General features: G+C 37.0%; 1 protein-coding gene across 7 annotated transcripts in view; it reads left to right on the top strand.

Moving 5' to 3' along the window:
* CNTLN (centlein) overlaps positions 1–22834 on the top strand; it is a 363805-nt gene that overhangs the window by 261282 nt on the left and 79689 nt on the right. For all 7 annotated transcript variants that reach the window (XM_066257308.1, XM_066257310.1, XM_066257311.1 and 4 more), the window contains 2 exons: positions 7485–7578; positions 7676–7899. In XM_066257308.1, coding sequence (XP_066113405.1) covers positions 7485–7578; positions 7676–7899 — 318 coding nt within the window. The remainder of the gene's footprint in view (positions 1–7484; positions 7579–7675; positions 7900–22834) is intronic.

The raw sequence follows: 22834 nt of genomic DNA on the forward strand, positions 1-22834 counted from the left end.
CACCATACTTTCCTCCATAATGGTTGTACTACTTTACAGTCCCACCAACAGTGAATGAGGGTTCCTTTTTCTCCACAGCCTCTCCAACATTTGCTATTACCCATCTTGTTGATAATAGCTAATCTAACAGGAGTGAGGTGGTATCTCATTGTAGTTTTGATTTGCATTTCTCTAATAACTAATGAAGCTGAGCATCTTTTCATATATCTGTTGGCCATTTGTATCTCTTCCTGGGAGAAGTGTCTGTTCATGTCCTCTTCCCATTTTTTTATTGGATTGCTTGTTTGTTTGTTGTTGAGTTTTATGAGTTCTTTGTAAATTTTGGATATTAGGCCCTTATCTGAGCTGTCGTTAGAAAATATCAGTTCCCATATAGTTGGCTGTCTGTTTATTTTGATATCAGTTTCTCTTGCTGAGCAAAAACTTTTAATTCTGATGTAGTCCCATTCATTTATCTTTGCCTTCACTTCTCTTGCCATTGGAGTCAAGTTCATAAAATGTTCTTTAAAACCCAGGTCCATGATTTTAGTACCTATGTCTTCTTCTATGTACTTTATTGTTTCAGGTCTTATATTTAGGTCTTTGATCCATTTTGAATTAATTTTAGTACACGGGGACAGGCTGTAGTCGAGTTTCATTCTTTTGCATGTGGCTTTCCAGTTTTCCCAACACCATTTGTTGAAGAGGCTTTCTTTTCTCCATTGTGTGTTGTTGGCCCCTTTATCAAAGATTATTTGACCATATATATGTGGTTTTATTTCTGGGCTTTCTATTCTGTTCCATTGGTCTGAGTGTCTATTTTTTTGCCAATACCATGCTGTTTTGATTATCGTGGCCCTATAATATAGTTTAAAGTCAGGTATTGTAATGCCCCCAGCTTCATTCTTTTTCCTTAGGATTGTTTTGGCTATTCGGGGTTTTTTATAGTTCCATATAAATCTGATGATTTTTTGTTCCATTTCTTTAAAAAATCTCATAGGGATTTTGATGGGAAGTGCATTAAATTTGTATATTGCTTTGGGTAATATGGCCATTTTGATTATATTTATTCTTCCTATCCAAGAACAAGGAATATTTTTCCATCTCATTGTATCTTTTTCGATTTCCCTTAACAATGCTTTGTAATTTTCATTATATAGGTCCTTTACGTTCTTTGTTATGTTTATTCCTAGGTATTTTATTTTTTTTGTTGCAATCGTGAAGGGGATTATTTTTTTGAGTTCGTTTTCTAATATTTCATTGTTGGCATATAGAAAGGCTATGGACTTTTGTATGTTAATTTTGTATCCTGCGACCTTACTGTATTGGTTTATTGTTTCTAATAATCTTTTTGTGGAGTCCTTCGGGTTTTCGATGTATAGGATCATATCATCAGCAAAAAGTGATAGCTTTACTTCTTCTTTTCCGATATGGATGCCTTTTATTTCTTTGTCTTGTCTGATTGCTCTGGCCAGAACTTCTAGCACCACGTTGAATAAGAGTGGAGAGAGTGGACAACCCTGTCTTGTTCCTGATTTAAGGTAGAAAGTCCTCAGTTTTATGCCGTTTAATAGGATGTTGGCTGATGGTTTATCATATATGGCCTTTATCATGTTGAGATATTTTCCTTCTATACCCATTTTGTTGAGAGTCTTAAACATAAAATTGTGTTGTATTTTATCAAAAGCCTTTTCTGCATCTATTGATAAGATCATGTGGTTTTTGTTCTTTGTTTTGTTGATATGGTGTATTACGTTAACCGTTTTGCGTATGTTGAACCATCCTTGAGATTCTGGGATGAATCCCACTTGATCATGATGTATTATTTTTTTAATATGTTGTTGTATTCGGTTTGCCAGTATTTTGTTTAGTATTTTAGCATCTGTATTCATTAGAGATATTGGTCTGTAGTTTTCTTTCTTTGTGCCATCCTTGCCAGGTTTTGGTATGAGGGTTATGTTGGCCTCATAAAATGTGTTTGGAAGTATTGCTTCTTCTTCAATTTTTTGGAAGACTTTGAGTAGAATAGGAACCAAGTCTTCTTTGAATGTTTGATAGAATTCACTAGTATAACCGTCTGGGCCTGGACTTTTATTTTTGGGGAGATTTTTAATAGTTTTTTCTATTTCCTCCCTGCTGATTGGTCTGTTTAGGCTTTCTGCTTCTTCATGACTCAGTCTAGGAAGGTTGTATTGTTCTAGGAATTTATCCATTTCTTCTAGATTGTTGTATTTGGTGGCATATAATTTTTCATAGTATTCTACAATAATTCTTTGTATTTCTATGATGTCTGTGGTGATCTCTCCTCTTTCATTTTGGATTTTATTTATTTGAGTCCTGTGTCTTTTTTCCTTAGTGAGTCTTGCCAAGGGTTTGTCAATTTTGTTGATCTTTTCAAAGAACCAGCTCCTTGTTTTATTGATTTTTTCTATAGTTTTTCTGTTCTCTATTTCATTTATTTCTGCTCTGATTTTTATTATCTCCTTTCTTCGGCTGGTTTTGGGTTGTCTTTGTTCTTCTTTTTCTAGTTCCTTAAGGTGTGAAGTTAAGTGGTTTACTTCGGCTCTCTCTTGTTTGTTCATATAGGCCTGAAGTGATATGAACTTTCCTCTTATTACTGCTTTTGCTGCATCCCAGAGATTCTGATATGTCGTATTTTCATTTTCATTTGTCTGTATATATCTTTTGATTTCTGCACTTATTTCTTCTTTGACCCATTCATTTTTTAGAAGTATGTTGTTTAGTTTCCACATTTTTGTGGGTTTTTCCCCCTCTTTTTTGCAGTTGAATTCTAGTTTCAAGGCTTTATGATCAGAAAATATGCTTGGTACAATTTCAAGTTTTCTAAATTTGCTGATATTGTCTTTGTGGCCCAACATATGGTCAATTCTTGAGAATGTTCCATGTACACTAGAGAAAAATGTATACTCTGTCGCTTTGGGATGAAGTGTCCTGTAGATGTCTATCATATCCAGGTGTTCTAGTATTTCGTTTAAGGCCACTATATCTTTATTGATTCTCTGTTTGGATGACCGATCTAGAGCCGTCAGCGGTGTATTGAGGTCTCCAAGTATGATTGTATTTTTGTTAGTTTTTGTTTTAAGGTCAATAAGTAGCTGTCTTATATATTTTGGTGCTCCTTGGTTTGGTGCATATATATTAAGGATTGTTATGTCTTCTTGATTCAACTTCCCCTTAATCATTATGAAATGACCATTTTTGTCTCTGAGTACTTTTCCTGTCTTGTAGTCAGCATTATCCGATATGAGTATTGCTACACCTGCTTTTTTTTGGGTGTTGTTTGCTTGGAGTATTGTTTTCCAGCCTTTCACTTTGAATTTGTTTTTATCCTTGTTGCTTAGATGTGTTTCTTGTAGGCAGCATATAGTTGGATTTTCTTTTTTAATCCATTCTGCTACTCTGTGTCTTTTTATTGGTAAGTTTAATCCATTTACATTTAGTGTAATTATTGACACTTGTGGGTTCCCTACTGCCATTTTATAAATTGCTTTCTGTTAGTTTTGTATCTAGTTTGATTCTTCTCTTTTGTTTTTCTATCATTTGTTTTTGTTTGTTTGTGTTCCATACTTCTTTCCTCTGTTGCTACCTTTTTTAAGTCAAGTGTTTTTGTGGTGGTTTTTTTAAGGGTGGTTTCCATTAAGTAATGAAAAGGGTACCTACCATATTCATTGTAGTACCCTATCTTATAAGTATTTCTGCACTTCATCATCCTTTGCTACTGTTAATCTCCATCCTCTCCCCCCTTTTTTTCCTTTGTTGTCACAGTTTAAGTTTGGTTTTATTGTGTTCTTGGTGGAGCTGTTACTTGTGGTGTTGTTTTCTTTTGTTCTTTGAATCTGGTTGGAAAACCCCCCTTAGTATTTCCTGGAGTGGGGGCTTTCTGTTGATAAATTCTCTCATCTTTTCTGTATTTGTGAATGTTTTTATATCTCCTTCATACTTGAAGGATAGCTTTGATGGGTATAGTATTCTTGGCTGAAAGTTCCTCTCTTTCAGGGCTTTAAATATTGGGGTCCACTCTCTTCTAGCTTGTAGAGTTTCTGCTGAGAAATCTGATGATAATCTAATAGGCCTTCCTTTATATGTTGTACTCTTCTTTTCCCTGGCTGCCTTGAGAATTTTTTCTTTGTCATTGGTTTGTGTCATCTTTATTATGATGTGCCTTGGAGTGGGTTTGTTGGGGTTAAGAAAACTTGGTGTTCTGTTTGCTTCTTGAATTTGAGGCTTTAGTTCCTTCCACAGGCTTGGGAAGTTCTCGTCTATTATTTGTTTGAGTATATTCTCCATTCCATTTTCTTTCTCTTCTCCCTCTGATATACCTATTATTCTTATGTTATTCTTTCTGATGGAGTCAGACAATTCCTGTAGGGCTTTCTCATTTTTTATTATTTTTGAGTCTCTTTCTTCTTCTCTCTGTTGTGCCTCAAGTTGTTTGTCTTCTATTTCACTAATCCTATCTTCAATCTGGGCTGTTCTGTTAGCTAAGCTTGTTACCTCGTTTTTCAGCTCGTGAATTGAGTTTTTCATTTCTGTTTGATTTGTTTTTATAGTTTCAATTTCCTTGGTAATATATTCTTTGTGTTCATTGAGTTGTTTTCTGATCTCCCTATATTGCCTTTCTGTGTTTTCTTGTATATCTCTGAGTATTTTTAAGATTTCTAGTTTAAATTCTCTGTCATTTAGCTCCAAGGCTTCCAATATGTTAAGTCTTTTCTCCATAGATTTTTCCACATCTATTTGTGTTACCTCTCTTTCTTTTGTATCCATAATATTCGATTTCCTCTTTCTTATCGGCATCTGAGGGTGGTCTTATTGATAGCACTAATTAGAATTAATAAAGAGTAAAAAGAAAAAAAAAAAAAAAAAAAAAAAAGGGTAAAACACCCCACAAAAAAAAAAAACAAAACAGTAATAATTTATTATTTCCCCCTTTTTTTCTCTCTTCTCTTTCCCTCCTCTCCCCTCCTCAGGGAAATATCGTGCCTATAATGGAGGGCCTGATTTGGGGTGAAGAGTTCAAGGGGCAAAAAAAGGGAGTAGGGACCTACTAAATGCAAAAAAAAAAAAAAAAAAAAAAAAGAAGAAAATCTTAGACAAGCATAAAATGATTTGCTTGTAAGTGATGGTCAACTAAGAGATATAATGAGAGGGATAAGAGGGAATCAGAAAAAAGGACCAAAAAAGAATAATAAAGAAGAAAAAATAAAAATAATAAGTAAAAATCTGTTGTATTAAGTGGAGCAAAGACTAAATACAATGGAGTCCTTGGGTTGGGAGGACCCAAAATGCCACAAAAATAAACAAACAAGAGAAAAATAAAATAAAAAAATAAAAACAAAAGCAAAAAAGAGAAATAAAGCCAAAAAAAAGCCTTGAGTCCCAAATTAACTAATTTGTTTGTGATTAAGGATTATATGGGAGGAAAGTAAAATGAGAAAAGAAAAAACGAATAGAAAGGAAAAAATAAGAAAAAGAGAAAAACGAAGGAAGAAATAAAATAGGAGGAGAAAAAAACAAAATAAAGCAAGACAAAAAAAACAAACAAACAAAAAAAAACAAAAGAGGAGAGAGTGAGGGTTAAGTGTTTTGGAGTATAACCTTAAAGGAGGGTGAGGATGAAGAAGAAAAATAAAATGCAACACTCATGGGTAATGTAGTTCAAGAAAGGGGAAGCATAAGATGGGCAGAGAATAGAAGGACCGAGGTGGAGGAAATAAAGGCAAAAAGATAGAAGAAACAAACGACAACAACAATAACAACAACAAAAAATTAGTGGATCAAGTTGTAAAGTCTGTGGGTTTTTCTTGATTTTGAGAGGTTAACTTCTTCCTTTTTCTTTTCTCTCCCTCTTCCTAGTCGGTGACTCTGTACCCCAGGCTCTGCCCCTGTGTCACTCTTAGGTAGGGATTTGCAGTTGATGGGATTCTATGGCAATGTCATATAATTGGCTTTAGTCTTGCTGGAAGTAAAGGCTTGTTGGCGTTTGCAGGGTCCAACGATGAGAGAGTTTGCTTTCCTGGATTCTCTCTCCTAGTCCCCCCTTTCTGAATTAGCAGCCTGGTGATCCAGCTATAAGGCTGCAACTGCTTCTGCCTGGGGAGTAAGAGGCTCAAAGAGCTGGGAAATCCCCACTCTATCCCCACTCAGTGCAAGGCTTTGGGAAAGGCTCTGAGAGTCAGGGCCTCCAGTGTAATCAGGCGGGGGTGGGAGTCAATTGTTGTCAAGGTGACTGTTCAGCGCCTATCATTTAGTTGGACCTCTCAACCCAGGCTTTCCACACTTTGTAGCCTGTTTTTGCAGGGAAGAAGAGGCACTAGTCTCTGCTTACGACTAGTGTAGTATAGACCTTATTATCTGCCAAGTCCTTCTTGTTAGCGTTTATCCCTGAATATGGAGGCTCTATCAATCAGAAGTTGCCCCCGCCCCTTTAGCGAGAGGCACTAAAAAATATCACGCCTCTTGTCTTGGATCGCTGAACTGAGAGAGATCTTATCAATTAGAACCGAGGGTGCGCAGATTTTATGGGTTAAGCTAATTTCAGTGATTGGGTCGCAATTGTGTTTCTGAAGGTATTTTAGGCTGCCTGCACGCGCCCCTCCCCCAACGCTTGATTGTTAGCTTGAATGGCTGGGTGAGGTGCCCCGCCCACGGATAGAATCTTCCAAGCCTCTCCCGCTCGCCCCGCCGCTGGCGGCTGGACCGCACCAGGCGCAGGATAATGGAGCCCCCTGGGTGTGCGGGCCAGCAGGGCGCCCTGGGCGCGTGGAATGCCCAAGGCACGCGCGCGAATGGGGCGCTCCGGGCACCGGTGGCCGGCGACCCCCACTCGCAGTGTGCGGGCCGCTGGGAACGTCAGCGGTGCTCAACCGGACCGGGCGCGCACGCGGCGGCTCGTGGCGGCCGCTCGCGGTGGCGGTTCACGGGGGGCTCGCGGCAGCTCGCGGTGGCAGTTCGCGGGGGTTCGCGGCAGCTCGCGGGGGCTCGCGGCGGCTTGCGGTTCCCCAGTATATGGGCTGACTCACCGCAGGCGCACTCCCTGGCGGCTTGAATGAGCCTCGCTGCGGTAGCTTCCTCCACACCCTCGTCTCTCAGATTCAAGTGATAACAGTCCTTTTGCTTTCAGTTTGTGTGGAACTCCGGAATGCTCCGAGGATAAATTTTTCTGTTTCTAGTTGATAAATTTGTTGTGATTTAGGGGAGAGCTGTCGGACGCGCTTCTCACGGCGCCATTTCCGTGACGTCCAATTACTACTATTTTGAAGTTGATTTTGTACTTGTATCTTCTGCCCTCTAGGTTAACTTTATTGTATACATATGTTCATTTATGAGTTCTTAGTATCAATTATAGAATTTTATTGTCTAGATTGTTTTTTAACTGCATAAAATAAATATATTTTTAAGTAAAGAAATATTATTTATCATGTTGGTTCACTTGACATTGTTATTGAATAAGAATCTAATTTTTATGAAATCTTCCAATTTAGGACTATTTTCATTACAAGAATGCTAAAAAGCCAACCTTTCAAAAGAAGAATGGACATATTCAAAAGAGTTCACATGCAACAGTTCCTATGAGAGGTAAGAATACATATAAATTAACAGTGTCTTTGTAATTTAACATGATTTTTAAAATATTATGAACAACAGACTTCTTATATATCACATATTTTCTCAGTTAACAGAGAAAAGTGGAAAAATATAATTGCCCAGAAAACAAGTAGCAATATTACTTTATTACAAGAAAAGATTATATCCTTGCAACAACAAAATGGTGTACTTCAGAATGCTAAAAAAACAGCAGAACTATCTGTAAAGGAGCATAAAGAAGCCAATGAAAAGCTCCTTCATCAGCAGCAAGTATCTGAACAGCGATTTCAGACAAGCAGGCAGACAATAAAGGTAAAAGGAAGGGTATAAATATATTATAATAGACAATCTTATAAAAGTAGATATTTTGTTTTACATGTGTTGTTTGGCTCATATTTGTGTTGGACATGTCTGTGAATTTAGAAAAAATTTCAGGCACTACTAATTAATATAATTAGTTTAATACCTAGATTTCTTTAAATAAGGTCATATTAAGGAACAACCTTTATAAAAGAGAGAGCTCTACATCAGAAAGACACTTTACTAGCATTCCCTTTCACTTAGGTTTTTCTCTTCATCTTAACATTTTTATATATTTATTGCATTATACCTTAGAGTTTAAACACAGGCACCATGAATAAATATAGCTTGCACATTTGCCTGTGTCTAAAACTGTGAATGTATCATGATAAATCACATTATTAACTGGTGATTGCCTCAGTTTGTATTTGCAAATACTAGTTTTAAATGTGAAGATTTTAATATAAATATCTATATTAATGTGTTGCCGTAATTTATTTGCACTTTTTTAAATGAGGTGAATTGGGTTTGCTATAACTTTTTTTTTTTTTTTACAGAGACAGAGAAAGAGTCAGAGAAAGGGATAGATAGGGACAGACAGACAGGAACGGAGAGCGATGAGAAGCATCAATCATCAATTTTTTGTTATGACACCTTAGTTCATTGATTGTTTTCTCATATGTGCCTTGACCGTGGGGCTACAGCAGACTGAGTAACCCCTTGCTCAAGCCAGCGACCTTGGGTCCAAGCTGGTGAGTTTTGTTTGTTTGTTTTATTTTTTTTGGTGAGCTTTTTTTGCTCAAACCAGATGAGCCTGCGCTCAAGCTGGCGACCTCAGGGTCTCAAACCTGGGTCCTCCGCATCCCAGTCCCAACACTCTATCCACTGTGCCACTGCCTGATCAGGCTGCTATAACTATTTTTAGACATATTATACCTTACTGTTGGTTATCATACTTTAATCTTAAAGCAAATGAAAAAGAGAAGATTGTTTCTTAAGTGTCTGTTCCTAAAGGTATCTGTTTGTATAAGGAATGAATTTTGGAAATTTGTTGTTTTACACTGAAGAATTCTTTCAAACATTTTAGGAAGTAATTTTTAAATCACGATTTTTAAAAGAAATTTACATAAATTAGACTTAAATTCTCTACTTCTAATATCTACTCTTTGTGTCAAGCAATGGTCAGAAATGTTTTAATTATAAAGGACTTAATGTTATACTTATAAGAAGTGTTTGGTTTTATTCCAAAATATGCCCAAACCTGATCCATGTTCCACATATATATAGTACAGTTGGTTAATAAAGACATTCAACTCATCCATATCCTTGCAAAATTTCTACCTAACTCCTATCAATTACTGAGAGTGAAGTATTGAAATCACCCACTATTATTATTTTTTGTAATAACTTTAGTGAGAAGTAATTCATGTACCATACTTATTTAATTCAGTAGTTATTACAATATTGAAAAATTTGTGCAACCATCACCAAAATAAATTTTAGAAAAATGAAAAGGAGAGCAGAAGGTAAAACACAATTGTGGTGGGCTTTGGAGAGGAGAGGAGACAACCCTGGAGTGACTGTTTTTTTCTCTCTCTGCTGGACTGCGGGGAGGAAGGTAGTTTGGACACTCTGGATTTTGTCTGAGGGGTACGAAGAAGGAAACTCAGAGTGACTGGGTCTCCTTCTGCCAGGAGGAGCAGTGAGATAGAAGAGCAGAAGGTGAAATAAACCAAAGCAGCCAGAGCGCGGGGTCATAGCCAGTGTTCCCGTGGTCTGCCTACAGTCTGCACTCGGCAGAGACAGAAAGCTAAATTGCAGCCCCCAGCCTCCCAGATCCCACCCCCCTCATCTTGCAGTACAAAGAGAGGCAGAGACAAAACTCAGAGCTAGCTCTCCAGAGCCACTCTTCCCTGAAGAGCAGAGGTGCTCCACATATGGTCCCTGGGTCTATAGAGATGTGGGAAGGAGCACTCAGAAGCCTGAGATTGCTATTCTTAGAGCTGTAAACCCCTCACAGTATGCCCCAACCAGCAACTTGACAATGGACCTGCTCACATCATAGTGCCTGCAACATCTCAATGGACAGCCCAGGAACTTCACAGAGCTAAAAGTTGAAATACAGTGACACCTACTGGAAGAAGTTTCTCAAAACTGAAATTTATTTTTTTATTTCCCCCTTTTTTCCTTCTTACTCATTTTTTCCTTTGGTTCTGATTTCATTTTTTAAATTTATTATATTTTTATTCTTATTTTTTGTGGGTGTTATGCATTTGATTTTCTTCTTTGCTTTTGAACTTTTTTCTGTGGTTTTTCTTCTTTACATGTCATAACTTAATTTTTTATGTTTTTATTGTATTTTTTAAATTTTAAAATATTTTTAGTTTGTTTCTTAGGGTTCTTAACAATACCACTCTCAAATGCAGTCAAGGAAAATGAAATTGAATACCATGGCTACACAAAACAGAGATGTATTTTAGAAAGAAAATGAAAAATCTCCAGAAAAATATGTCAGTCACATGGAAGCCTTGGAGTTAGATTATAGGGAATTCAAAATTGAAGTTCTGAAAATACTCAGCGAGATACGAGAAAACACCAATATGCAACTTAACTCAGAAAACAAATTAATAAATAAAATGAATACCTCACCAAGGAAATTGAAACTTTAAAAACAGAGATAAAGAACTCAATACGTGAATTGAAGACTGAGGTAGCAACTTTAGCAAATAGAACAAGTCAGAGAGAGGAAAGAATCAGTGACATCGAAGACAGGCAACTAGCGATGCTAGAGAGAAGAGAAGAGAGACTCATAATTAAAAAAACTGAGATAGCTCTACAAGCATTGTCTGACTCTATCAGAAAGAGCAATATAAAAATAATGGGTATATCAAAAGAAGAAGAGAGGGAGAAAGGAATGGAGAGCCTATTCAAACAAATAATTGATGAGCATTTCTCAAATCTATGTAAAGTGTTAGAGCCTCAAATCCAAGAAGCAAACTGAATGCCAAGTTACTGAACCCAAACAGACCTACTCCAAGGTACATCATAATAAACTTGTCAAAAATCAATGACAAAGAAAGAATCTTCAAGACAGGAAGGGAAAAGAAGATCATAACATGTAAAGGAAAACCCATTAAGTTATCATCAGATTTCTCAGCAGAAACTCTACAAGCCAGAAGAGTGGACCCAAACATTCAAAGTACTAAAAGAGAGGAATTACCAGCCAAGAATAATATATCCATAAAAGTTATCCTTCAAATATGAAGGAGAAATAAAAACTTTCACAGACATACAGAAGCTGAGGGAATTTATCACCAGAAAACCCCCACTGCAGGAAATAATCAAGGGAATTATTTGACCAGACAAAAAACAAAACAAATCAATACTACAAGTAAAAGCTCCAATAAGGTCACAATAAAGACAAGGATAATCTGTAACAACAATAATATAAAAGGGGAGAGGATAAAGATCAGAAGTAGCAAAGGAGCATGGAGTGCAGAAGCACTCATATGACAAAGGACTGTTGTACATATGAACAGGTTTTTTTTTTTTTTTAACCTATGGTAATCACGAAAAGGCCACTACTGAAACACACAGCATAACAAAAGAGGAAACAAGGGAAAGAAGTATGGAATACCACCAAATAAAACCAACTGACTGAAACACAAAAGAGAAGAACCAAACAAGACACAGAGCTACCAGAAAACAAAACATAAAATGGCTATAGGAAATCCTCAATATCAATAATTACCTGAAATGTAAGTGGATTGAACGCACCAATAAAGAGTCACAGAGTAGCAGATTGGATCAAAATGTAAAACCCAACCATTTGCTCCTTTCAAGAGACACATCTAAGCTGCAAGGACAAAAATAGATTCAAAATGAAAGGTTAGAAAAGATTCTCCAAACAAATAATATATAAAGTAAAGCAGATATAGCCATACTCATATCTGACAATGCTGACTTTAAGACAAAAAAGTAACCAGAGACAAAGATAGACATTTCATATTAATAAAGGGGACATCGTATCATGAAGACATAACACTTCTTAATATATATGCACCAAACCAGGGAGCACCAAAATACATAAGACATCTACTAATTGATCTAAAATAGAAACAGACAAAAACAAGATCATACTTGGAGATTTGAACACACCATTGATGCCTTTAGATAGATCATCCAAACAAAATCCATAAAGAAATAATGACCTTAAATGACACTCTGGACCAATTGACATAATAGATATTTATAGGACATTTCATCACAAAACATTAGATTATACATTCTTCTGCGTGTGCATGGAACATTCTCAAGGATAGACGATACATTGAGCCACAAAACTAACATCAACAAATTCAGTAACATTGAAATTATACCAAGCATATTTTCTGATTATAGGCTTTGAAATTAGAATTCAACTGTAAAAATGAAGGAAAGAAACCCACAAAAATGTGGAAATTAAATAAAATTCTTCTAAAAATTTCCTGGGTCAAAAAAGAATTAGAAGGAGAGATCAAAAGATCACACACACACACACACACACACACACACACACAAACAAGTAAAAATGACAACACAACATATCAAAATTTCTGGGATACGCCTGACTAGGCAGTGGCGCAGTGGATAGAGCGTCGGACTGGGATGCGGAGGACCCAGGTTCGAGACCCCAAGGTCGCCAGCTTGAGTGCAGGTTTATCTGATTTGAGCAAAAAAAGCTCACCAGCTTGGACCCAAGGTCACTGGCTCGAGCAAGGGGTTACTTGGTCTGCTGAAGGCCCACGATCAAGGCACATATGAGAAAGCAATCAATGAACAACTAAGGTGTCGCAATGAAAAACTAATGATTGATGCTTCTCATCTCTCTGCATTCCTGTCTGTCTGTCCCTATCTATCTCTTTCTCTGAGTCTCTCTCTGTCTCTGTAAAAAAAAAAAAATTCTGGAATACAGCAGAAGCAATAATAATGGGAAGTTTATATCATTACACCCTTATATCAAGAAACAAGAGAGATCCCAAGTAAACCTAACATCACACCTTAAGGAATTAGAAAAAGAACAAAAGCAACACAGAGTCAGCAGAACAAAGGAAATAGTAAAAATTAAAGCAGAAATAAATGAAATGGAGAACAAAAAAGCCATAGAAAAAAATTAATATGACAATGAGCTGGTTCTTTGAGAAGATCAACAAAATCAACAAACCACTGGCTAGAATCACTATGGAAAAAAGAGGGAAGACTCGTAAACAAAATCCAAAATGAAAGAGGAGAAATTACCACAGACATCATAGATATACAAAGGATCATAGTAGAATATTATGAAAAATTATAGACCACCAAATTCAACAACCTAGAGGAAATGGATAAATTTCTAGAATTATATAACCTTCCTAGACTGAGCCATGAAGAAGTGGAAACCTTAAATAAACAAATAAGCAGGTTGGAAATGGAAACAACTATCCTAAACCTCCCCCAAAACAGAAATCCAGGACCAGATGGTTACATTAGTGAATTCTACCAAACATTCAAAGAACATTCAAAGAAAAAGGAGAGACAAAAATCTATCCTTCTCAAAGTTTTCCAAAAAATAGAAGAAGCAATACTCCCCAACACATTTTATGAGGCCAACATAACCCTCATACCAAAACCTGGCATGGACAACACAAAAGAAAAGTACAGACCAATATCTCTAATGAATACAAATGCAAAAATCATAAACAAAATACTAGCAAACTGAATACAACACATTAAAAAATAATACATCACAATGAAGTGGGAATCATTTCAGAAGCACAAGGATGGTTCAACATACAGAAATCGATAACGTAATACACCACATTTACAAAACAGAGAGCAAAAACAATATGATTCTATCAATAGATGTAGAAAAGGCATTCGATATGATACAATATCCATTTATGTTTAAAACATTTAATAAAATCGGAATAGAAGGAAAGTACCTGAACATAATAAAGGCCATATATGACAAACCATCAGCTAATATCATACTAAATTGTGAAAAAATGAAGGCTCTTCCTCTAAAATCAGGAATGAAACAGGCTGCCTACTCTCTCTACTCTTATTCAACATAGTTTTGGAAGTTTTAGCCAGAGCAATTAGGCAAAAGAGAAATAAAAGACATTCATACCGGGAAATAAGAAAAAATCATCATTTTTTGCAGATGATTTGATCCTGTATATAGAAAACCCCAAAGATTCCACCAAAAAAAACCATTAGAAACAAAATTAATACTGTAAAGTCACAGGATAAAAAATCAATATAACCCTGGCCGGTTGGCTCAGTGGTAGAGCATCGGCCTGGCGTGCAGAAGTCCTGGGTTCGATTCCTGGCCAGGGCACACAGGAGAAGCGCCCATCTGCTTCTCCACCCCTCCCCCTCTCCTTCCTCTCTGTATCTCTCTTCCCCTCCCACAGCGAGGCTCCATTGGAGCAAAGATGGCCCCGGGCGCTGGGGATGGCCTCTGCCCCAGGCGCTAGAGTGGCTCTGGTCGCAACAGAGCGACGCCCCAGAGGGGCAGAGCATCGACCCCTGGTGGGCAGAGCGTCGCCCCCTGGTGGGCGTGCCGGGTGGATCCCGGTCGGGCGCATGCGGGAGTCTGTCTCTCCCCGTTTCCAGCTTCAGAAAAATACAAAAAAAAAAAAATCAATATAAAAAAGTCTACTGCTTTTCTATATGCCTATAATGAAACTTTGGAAAATGAACTAAAAAACAATTTCTTTACAATTACAACAACAACAAAATACTAATGTACCTAGGAATAAACTTGAAGGATGTGAAGGACTTACATACTGAAAACTACAAAACATAATTGAGAGAAATTGAAAACGACACAATGAAATGGAAAAATATTCCATGCTCATGGATTGGAAGAATCAGCATAGTTAACATGGCCATATTACCCAAAGCAATATACAAATTTAATGCAATCCCCATCAAACGGCCAATGTTGTTCTTTAAAGAAATAGAACAAAAAATTACCAGGTTTGTATGGAACCATAAAAATACCCGAATAGCTAAAGCAATCCTAAGGAGAAGGAATGAAGCCAGAGGTATCACAGTACCTGACATCAAATTATACTATAGAACCATGATAATCAAAACAGCATGGTATTTGCAGAAAAATACACATACAAACCAATGATGCAGAATTGAGAACCCAGAAATAAAACCACATAGATATGGACAAATCATCTTCAACAAAGGAGCCAAAAACACAACAATGAAGAAAACCTCTTCAATAAATGGTTGTGGAAAATTGGAAAGCCAGATGCAACAGAATGAAACTTGACTACAGTTTGTCCTCCTGCACAAAAATTAATACAAAATGGATCAAAGATATAGATATAAGACCTGAAACTATAAATTACATAGAGGAAAATAGGTACTAAGCTCATGGACCTTGCCCATAGAGAACAATTTATGAATTTGGCCCCAAAGGCAAGGGAAGTAAAGGCAAAAATAAATGAATGGGAATATATAAACTATAAAGCTTATGCACAGCATGCCTGACCTGTGGTGGCGCAGTGGATAAAGCGTTGACCTGGAAATGCTGAGGTCGCCGGTTCAAAACCATGGGCTTGCCCGGTCAAGGCACATATGGGAGTTGATGCTTCCAGTTCCTCCCCCCTTCTCTCTCTCTGTCTCTCTCTCTCCTCTCTCTTTCTCTCTCTCTGTCTCTCCTCTCTAAAAAAAAAAATGAATAAAAAAAAAAAAAAAAAAAAAGCCTGACCAGGCGATGGCGCAGTGGATAGAGCGTTGGACTGGGATGCGGAAGGACCCAGGTTCGAGACCCCGAGGTTACCAGCTTGAGCACGGGCTCATCTGGTTTGAGCAAAAAGCTCTCCAGCTTGGACCCAAGGCCACTGGCTCCAGAAAAGGGTTACTCGCTCTCCTGAAGGCCCACGGTCAAGGCACATATGAGAAAGCAATCAATGAACAACTAAGGTGTTGCAACACGCAACGAAAAACTGATGATTGATGCTTCTCATCTCTCTCCTTTCCTGTCTGTCTGTCCCTGTCTATCCCTCTCTCTGACTCTCTGTCTCTGTAAAAAATAATAATAATAAAGCTTATTCACAGCAAAAACAAACAAACAAAAAAACCCTGACAACAAAACAAATAGTCAACTAAATGGGAGATGATATTTGCAAACAACCGCTCTGATGAGGGTTTAATATCAAATATATATATAGAATTCACAAAACTCAGCAACGAACAAGCAAACAATCAAATTTTAAAATGGGGAGAGGACCTGAACAGTCACTTTTCCCAAGAAGACATACAGCCCTGGCCGATTTGCTCAGTGGTAGAGCGTCAGCCCCGTGTGTGGATGTCCTAGGTTTGATTCCCAGCCAGGGCACACAGGAGAAGCCTCCATCTGCTTCCCACCCTTCCCCTTCTCCTTTATCTCTCTTTTCCCACTCCCGCAGCCAAGGCTCCATTGGTGCAAAGTTGGCCCGGGCACTGAGGATGGCTTCATGACTTCTGCCTCAAGGGCTAGAATGGCTCCGGTTGTGAAGGAGCAATACCCCAAATGGGCAGAACATCGCCCCCTGGTGAGCATGCCAGGTGCATCCCAATAGGGAGCATGTGGGACAGGGGTCCCCAAACTTTTTACACAGGGGGCCAGTTCACTGTCCTTCAGACCATTGGAGGGCCGGACTATAAAAAGAACTATGAACAAATCCCTATGTACACTGCACATATCTTATTTTAAAGTAAAAAAGCAAAACGGGAACAAATACAATATTTAAAATAAAGAACAAGTAAATTTAAATAAACAAACTGACCAGTATTTCAATGGGAACTATAGGCCTGCTTTTGGCTAATGAGATGGTCAATGTCCGGTTCCATATTTGTCACTGCTAGCCGTAACAAGTGATATGACGTGCTTCTGGAGCCATGATGCATGCATCCCACGTCACCAGAAGTAGTACTGTACCTGAGCGACGCCACACTTTGTGGCGCTGCCACATACAGTACTCCAGGTTCCTGTGCTCCTCTCACTGACCACCAATGGAAGAGGTGCCCCTTCTGGAAGTGTGGCGGGGGGCCGGATAAATGGCCTCAGGGGGCCGCATGTGGCTTGTGGGCCATAGTTTGGGGACCTCTGATGTGGGAGTCTGTTTCTTTGCTTCCCCGCTTCTCACTTCAGAAAAAAAAAAAGAAGACATACAAATGGCCAACAGGTATATGAAAAGACACTCATCTTCTCTAGCTATTCGAGAAGTGCAAATGAACACTACAACGATATACCACCTCACACCTGTTAGATTGGCTGTTATCAACAGGCCAGATAATAACAAGAACTGGAGAGGCTGTGGAGAAAAAGAAGCCCTCATTTACTGCTGGTGGGAATGTAAATTAGTACAACCATTATGGAAGAAAATATGGTGGTTCCTCAAAAAATTAAGAATGGACTTGCCATATGGCCCAGCAATTCCTCTACTGGTTATGTACCCCAAAAACTTGAAATCATTGGTACATAAAGACACATGCACCACCCTGTTCATCACAGCATTATTCAGTGCTGAAGACATGGAAACAACCAAAGTGTTCCCCTATAGAGGATTGAGTAAAGAAGATGTGCTACATATATACAATGGAATACTACTCAGCCATGAGAAACGATGATGTAGTGACATTTACAACAACATTGATGGATCTTGAGAATATTATACTGAGTGAAATAAGTAAAATCAGAAAAAACTAAGAATTGTATGATTTCCCACATAGGTGGTATATAAAACTGAGACTGTGGACATAAATAAAATGGAAGTGGTTATCAAGGGGAAGGGAACATGGGGGAGAGGGAGGGGACTTAAGTGAATGGGAGGGGAGATGGGTTGGGGGAAGGGTATAAAGAGGGACAAATATAAGGGGACAGAAAATTATTTAGGTGATGGTATACAACATAAGAAACAGTTCAAATGCTATCGAGATGTTCACCTGAAACCTATGTACTCTTATTGATCAATGTCACCCTGTTAAAGTTAATTTTTTCAGTAAAATTAAAATAAAAAAGAGACTTACTCATCTGAAGGATGTGAAAAATGTGTCCCAAATCTGAAGAATAACAAGCTGTAAATACCAACCTTTTTTGTTCCCATAATACTACTGAAGTGTATTATGACTGTGGAAGCTCCTTAATCATCACATATGTGTCATATACAGATTTCTACAGTATTAACTCACATGCAAACTACTAGAATCCATTTTACAAAAGAAAATGGTGCTTTACCCATAGTGCACCTTTTAGAAATTCTTTTGAATATTTTATTTTGAGTGGTAAATAATTATGTAAATTTTTAAAATGTTATTTATTCATTTTAGAGAGGGGAGGGAGAGAGAGTGAAAGAGAAAGAGAGAGAGAGAAGGGAGGAGGAGCAGGAAGCATCAACTCCCCTATGTGCCTTGACCTGACAAACCCGGGGTTTTAAAGCAGCAACCTCAATGTTCTAGGTTGACACTTTATCCACTACACCACCACAGGTCATGCCTGTAAATATTTGATAAATTTTACATACTGTAAATTTTATTTTCTAAAAAGCTCTCCTGAAATAAAGTGTTTAGAGGAAGCAGAATAATCCTTATCATTCATTTATATATGAGATATTTTTTCTCTCTGTTTTAATAACAAAACGGATTTCAAGAGATGTATTATTGCTGTAGATTAAATTATATCCCCCAAAATTCATATGTTGAAGTCTTAGCCCCCAATGTTGAGAGGACATTTTGAGGAGGTAATTAGGTTTAATTGAGGTCATGAGGAACGGGCCCTTATGATGCATTTTGTGCCCTAACAAGAAGAGAAGAGACACCTGCGCTCTCTTTTCTACCATAGTGGGGACAGAGTGAGAAACTGTCTCCAAGCCAGAAAGAGAACTCTCATCAGAACCCAACCATATTGGCATTCTGACCTCATAGCTCTAGCCTCCAGAATTGTAAGAAATTAAATGTCTGTTGTTTAAATCACCCAGTCCAGGTTTTTTAAATCATAGCAACCTGAGTAGACCAATACAGATTTTGGTACTGGGAGTTGGGTGCCATTGCAACAAATAGCTAAAAATGTGGAAGCATCTTTGGATTAAGGGTAGATGCTGGAGGAGTTTTAAGGTGCATACTAGAGATATGGACATTAAGGGAATTCTGCAGAGGTCTCAGATGGAAATGAGGAACATGATTTTAAAAAGCAGAGAGAAAGTTCTTTCCTTAGCTGAACTTTGTTCTAGTGTTGGTAGAACTTGTGAGTAATGAATTTTTTTTAAAATTTTAATTTTTTTGGAGCTGCTTTAGGTTTACAGCAAAAATGAAGAAAAAGTATAGAGAATTCCAACATATCTCCTTCCTCCACATAGCATAGAGTCATCTCTTGTCAATATCCCTACCTGAGAGGTACATTTATTATAATTGGCAAACCTACATTGTTATATCATAATCATCCAAAGCCCATAGTTTTACCTTGAAGTTCACACTTGGTGTTGTACATTTTTTGGGTTTGGACAAATGCATAATGACATATATCCATTTTCATTGCTCTAAATATCCTCTGTGCTTTGCCTGTTTAGCCTTCCTCCTAGTCCCTAGCAACCACTATTCTTTTTTACTATCTCCAAAATTTTGCCTTTTGAGGAATATCGTATACAGGAATACCTCAGAGATATTTGGGGTTGGTCTCAGACCACCACAGTAAAATGAGGTACACAATAAGGCAAATCATAATTTTCTTGCTGGTGGAGGATCTTCTTCAATTTATAAAAAATGCAACATCTGTGAAGCATATTAAAGCAAAGTGCAATAAAACGAGGTCTGACTGTAGTTGGAAACATACAATATGGACGCTTTTCAGATTGGCTTTTTACTTAGTAATATGCACTTATGTTTCCCCCATGTATTTTCATTGTTTAATAGTTCATTTCTTTTAAAGCCGAATAACAAATAGTCCATTCTCCCAATGTACCACCGTTTATGTTACCTATTCACCTACTGAAGGAGATCTTGATTTCTTACATGCCTTGGGAATTAAGAATAAAGCTGCTGTTAATATCTATCTATAGGTTTTTGTGTGCACATAGGTTTTCAGTGCTTTGGGGTAAATACTAGGAATGTAATACCTGAATCTTATGGTAAGATCTGTTCAATTTTGTAAGAAACTGCCAAACTGTCTTCTGAAATCCATGCCATTTTGCATTCTCACTAGCAATGGATGAGATTCCTACTGTTTCTCATTCTTACCAGTATTTGGTGTTGTCAGTGTTCTGAATTTTGCCCTTTCTAAATAGGTTTGCAGTGATATCTCAATGTTGTTTTAATTTACATATCCATGATGACATATGTAGAATACCTTTTAAATGCTTACTTGTCTCCTGACTGGTGGTGTCACAGTGAGTAGAGCCTCAGACCTGGACACAGAAGTCTCCCGTTTCAAACACTGGTTTGAGCATGGGTTGGCCAGCTTGAGCACAGGGTCACTGCCTTGAGGGTGGGATCATCGCCATGATCCCAGAGTAGCTGTCTTGGGCCCAAATGTCGCTGTCTTGGATCCCAAGTTCGCTGGCTAAAGCAAGGGGTCAGCTTGAGCACTCTGGTCAAGGCAACCATGAGAAACAATCAATGAACAACTAAAGTGAAGCCACTATGAGTTGATGCTTCTCATCTCTCTCCTCCCTCTCTTTCTCCCTTCCTGTCCTCTCTAAATAAATACATACATAAATAAACAAATAAATGCTTGTCATCTGTTTATCTTTTTTGGTAAGGTATTTACTTGGGTTTCTTGCCCATTTTTTAAAAAATAGGTTACTTGTTTTCTTACTGCTTAGTTTTAAGTGTTCTTTGTATATTTTGGAAAATAGTTATTTAACAGGTCTGTCTTTTGAAAATATATTCTCCCAGTTTGTGGCAGAATGTGTTTTCTCATTCTCTCCACATTGTTTTTTGCAGAGCAGAGTTTTTCATCTCAATGAATTCTAGCTTATCGATTATTTTTTTTATAGGTCATGCCTTTGGTATTGTATCTAAAAAGTGATCACCATACCTAAGGTCATTTAGGGGTCTCTAGGAGTTTTTAAATTTTGCATTTTACACTTAAGTCTGTGATCCATTTGGAATTAATTATTTTGTGAAGGGCATAAAATTTATGTCTTGATTTTTTATTTTCATTTATTTATTTTCTCTCTGTAGGTATTCAGTTGTTCTAGCACAATTTGTTAGAAAGAATGTTTTATCTCCATTATATTGCCTTTGCTTTTTTTCTTTTTATCAGCAATGCACTGTCTTGATTGCTGTAGTTTTACAGTAAGTCTTGAAGTCAGATAGTCCAAGTCTTCTAATCTAGTTCTTCTTCAATATTGTGTTGATTAATCTGAGTCTTTCACCCTTCCATATAAAGTTTAAAATGTTTGTCAATGTCCTCATCCTGGCCTTTTGGTTGGTATTGTATTGGATTTGCAGATGAAATTGGGAAAAGTGACATCTTTATAATATTGTCTCTTTCTGTCCATGAACATGAAACATCTCTTTATTTAGTTTCTCTTTGATATTTTTTATCAGATTTTTTTAGTTTTGCTCATAAAACCTTGTATATATTTTGTCATATATGTATGTGTATATGTATATAAAAAGGGATTAGCATCCCTTTGGGATGCTAATGTAAATAGAGTTTTACTTTTAATTTCAAATTTTACTTGTTCATTTCTGATATATAGAAAATTGATTGACATTTGTAAGGTACCTTGTATCCTACAACCATGCTATCCATAATCACATATTTGGTCCAGGAGTTTATTGTCAATTCTTTGGGGTTTTCTACAAAAATAATTATCAGCAAAAATAGACTTACTTCTTTCTTTTCATTTTGTATTGTTTCCTTTTCATGTCTTATTGCCTTAGCTAGGACTTCCAATATGATGAAAAGCCATGTTAAGAAGAGATTTCTTTGCCTTGTTCCTGATCTTAGTGGGAAAGCCTCAAGTTTCTTTCCATCTATTGTGATGTAGCTGTAAAGGCTAACAGCAAGTTGAGGATGTTCCCCTCTATTCCTAATTACCTGCTTTTTATCTCAAATGAGTGTTGGATTTTTTCAAGTGTATTCTGAATCTATTGATATAATTGTTATTTTTATTTTTCAGCCTGTTAATATGAAGTACTAAATTGTTGATTTCCAAGTGGTAAAACAGTTTTGTATTGCTAGGATAAATCCTATTTGGTCATGGTGTATAATTCTTTTTATACATAATTGGATTTGATTTTTAAATATTTTGTGGAGGATTTTTACATATATGTCCATAAGAGTTGTTGCTCTACAGTATTCTTTTTTTGTATGTTCTTTTCTGGTTTTGCTATTAGAGTAATTGTGGTGTCATAAAATGAGGTAAGGAGAATTCCTTCTGCTTCTACCTCAGAAAGAGTGTTGAGAATTTATAACCTTTATTTCTTAAAAGTTTAGTAAAATTCACCAGCAAACCATATGGGCATACTGCTTTTCATTTTAGAATGTTATTAATTATTGATGCAATTTCATGAATAAATAATAAATACAGACTCATTCAGATTGATTATATCTTGTTGTGTGGGTGTGGCACATGTGATTCAAGGAATTGTTTTATTTTATCTAGGTTGTCAATTTGTGGGCATAAAGTTGTATTTCGTAGTATACTTTTATTATCAATTTAATGTCCAAGTATCTATAGTTATATCACCTCTGTCACTTCTAATATTAACAGTTTGTGTCCTCTGTCTTTTTTTTCTTAGTTATTCTGGCTATGGACAGATTAATTCTCTTGATCTTTTCAAAGGACCAGTTTTTGGTTTCATTGACCATTGATTTCTATTTTTAATTTTATTGATTTCTGCTGTAATTTTTACTCTTCTTTCTTTGACTTTCTCTTTCATTCTTTCTCTTTCCCTCTTTCTCTCTTTCTTTCCTGCT

This window comes from Saccopteryx bilineata, chromosome 2 (genome assembly GCF_036850765.1).
Source record: "Saccopteryx bilineata isolate mSacBil1 chromosome 2, mSacBil1_pri_phased_curated, whole genome shotgun sequence".
In the NCBI taxonomy this organism is placed as follows: Eukaryota; Metazoa; Chordata; class Mammalia; order Chiroptera; family Emballonuridae; genus Saccopteryx; species Saccopteryx bilineata.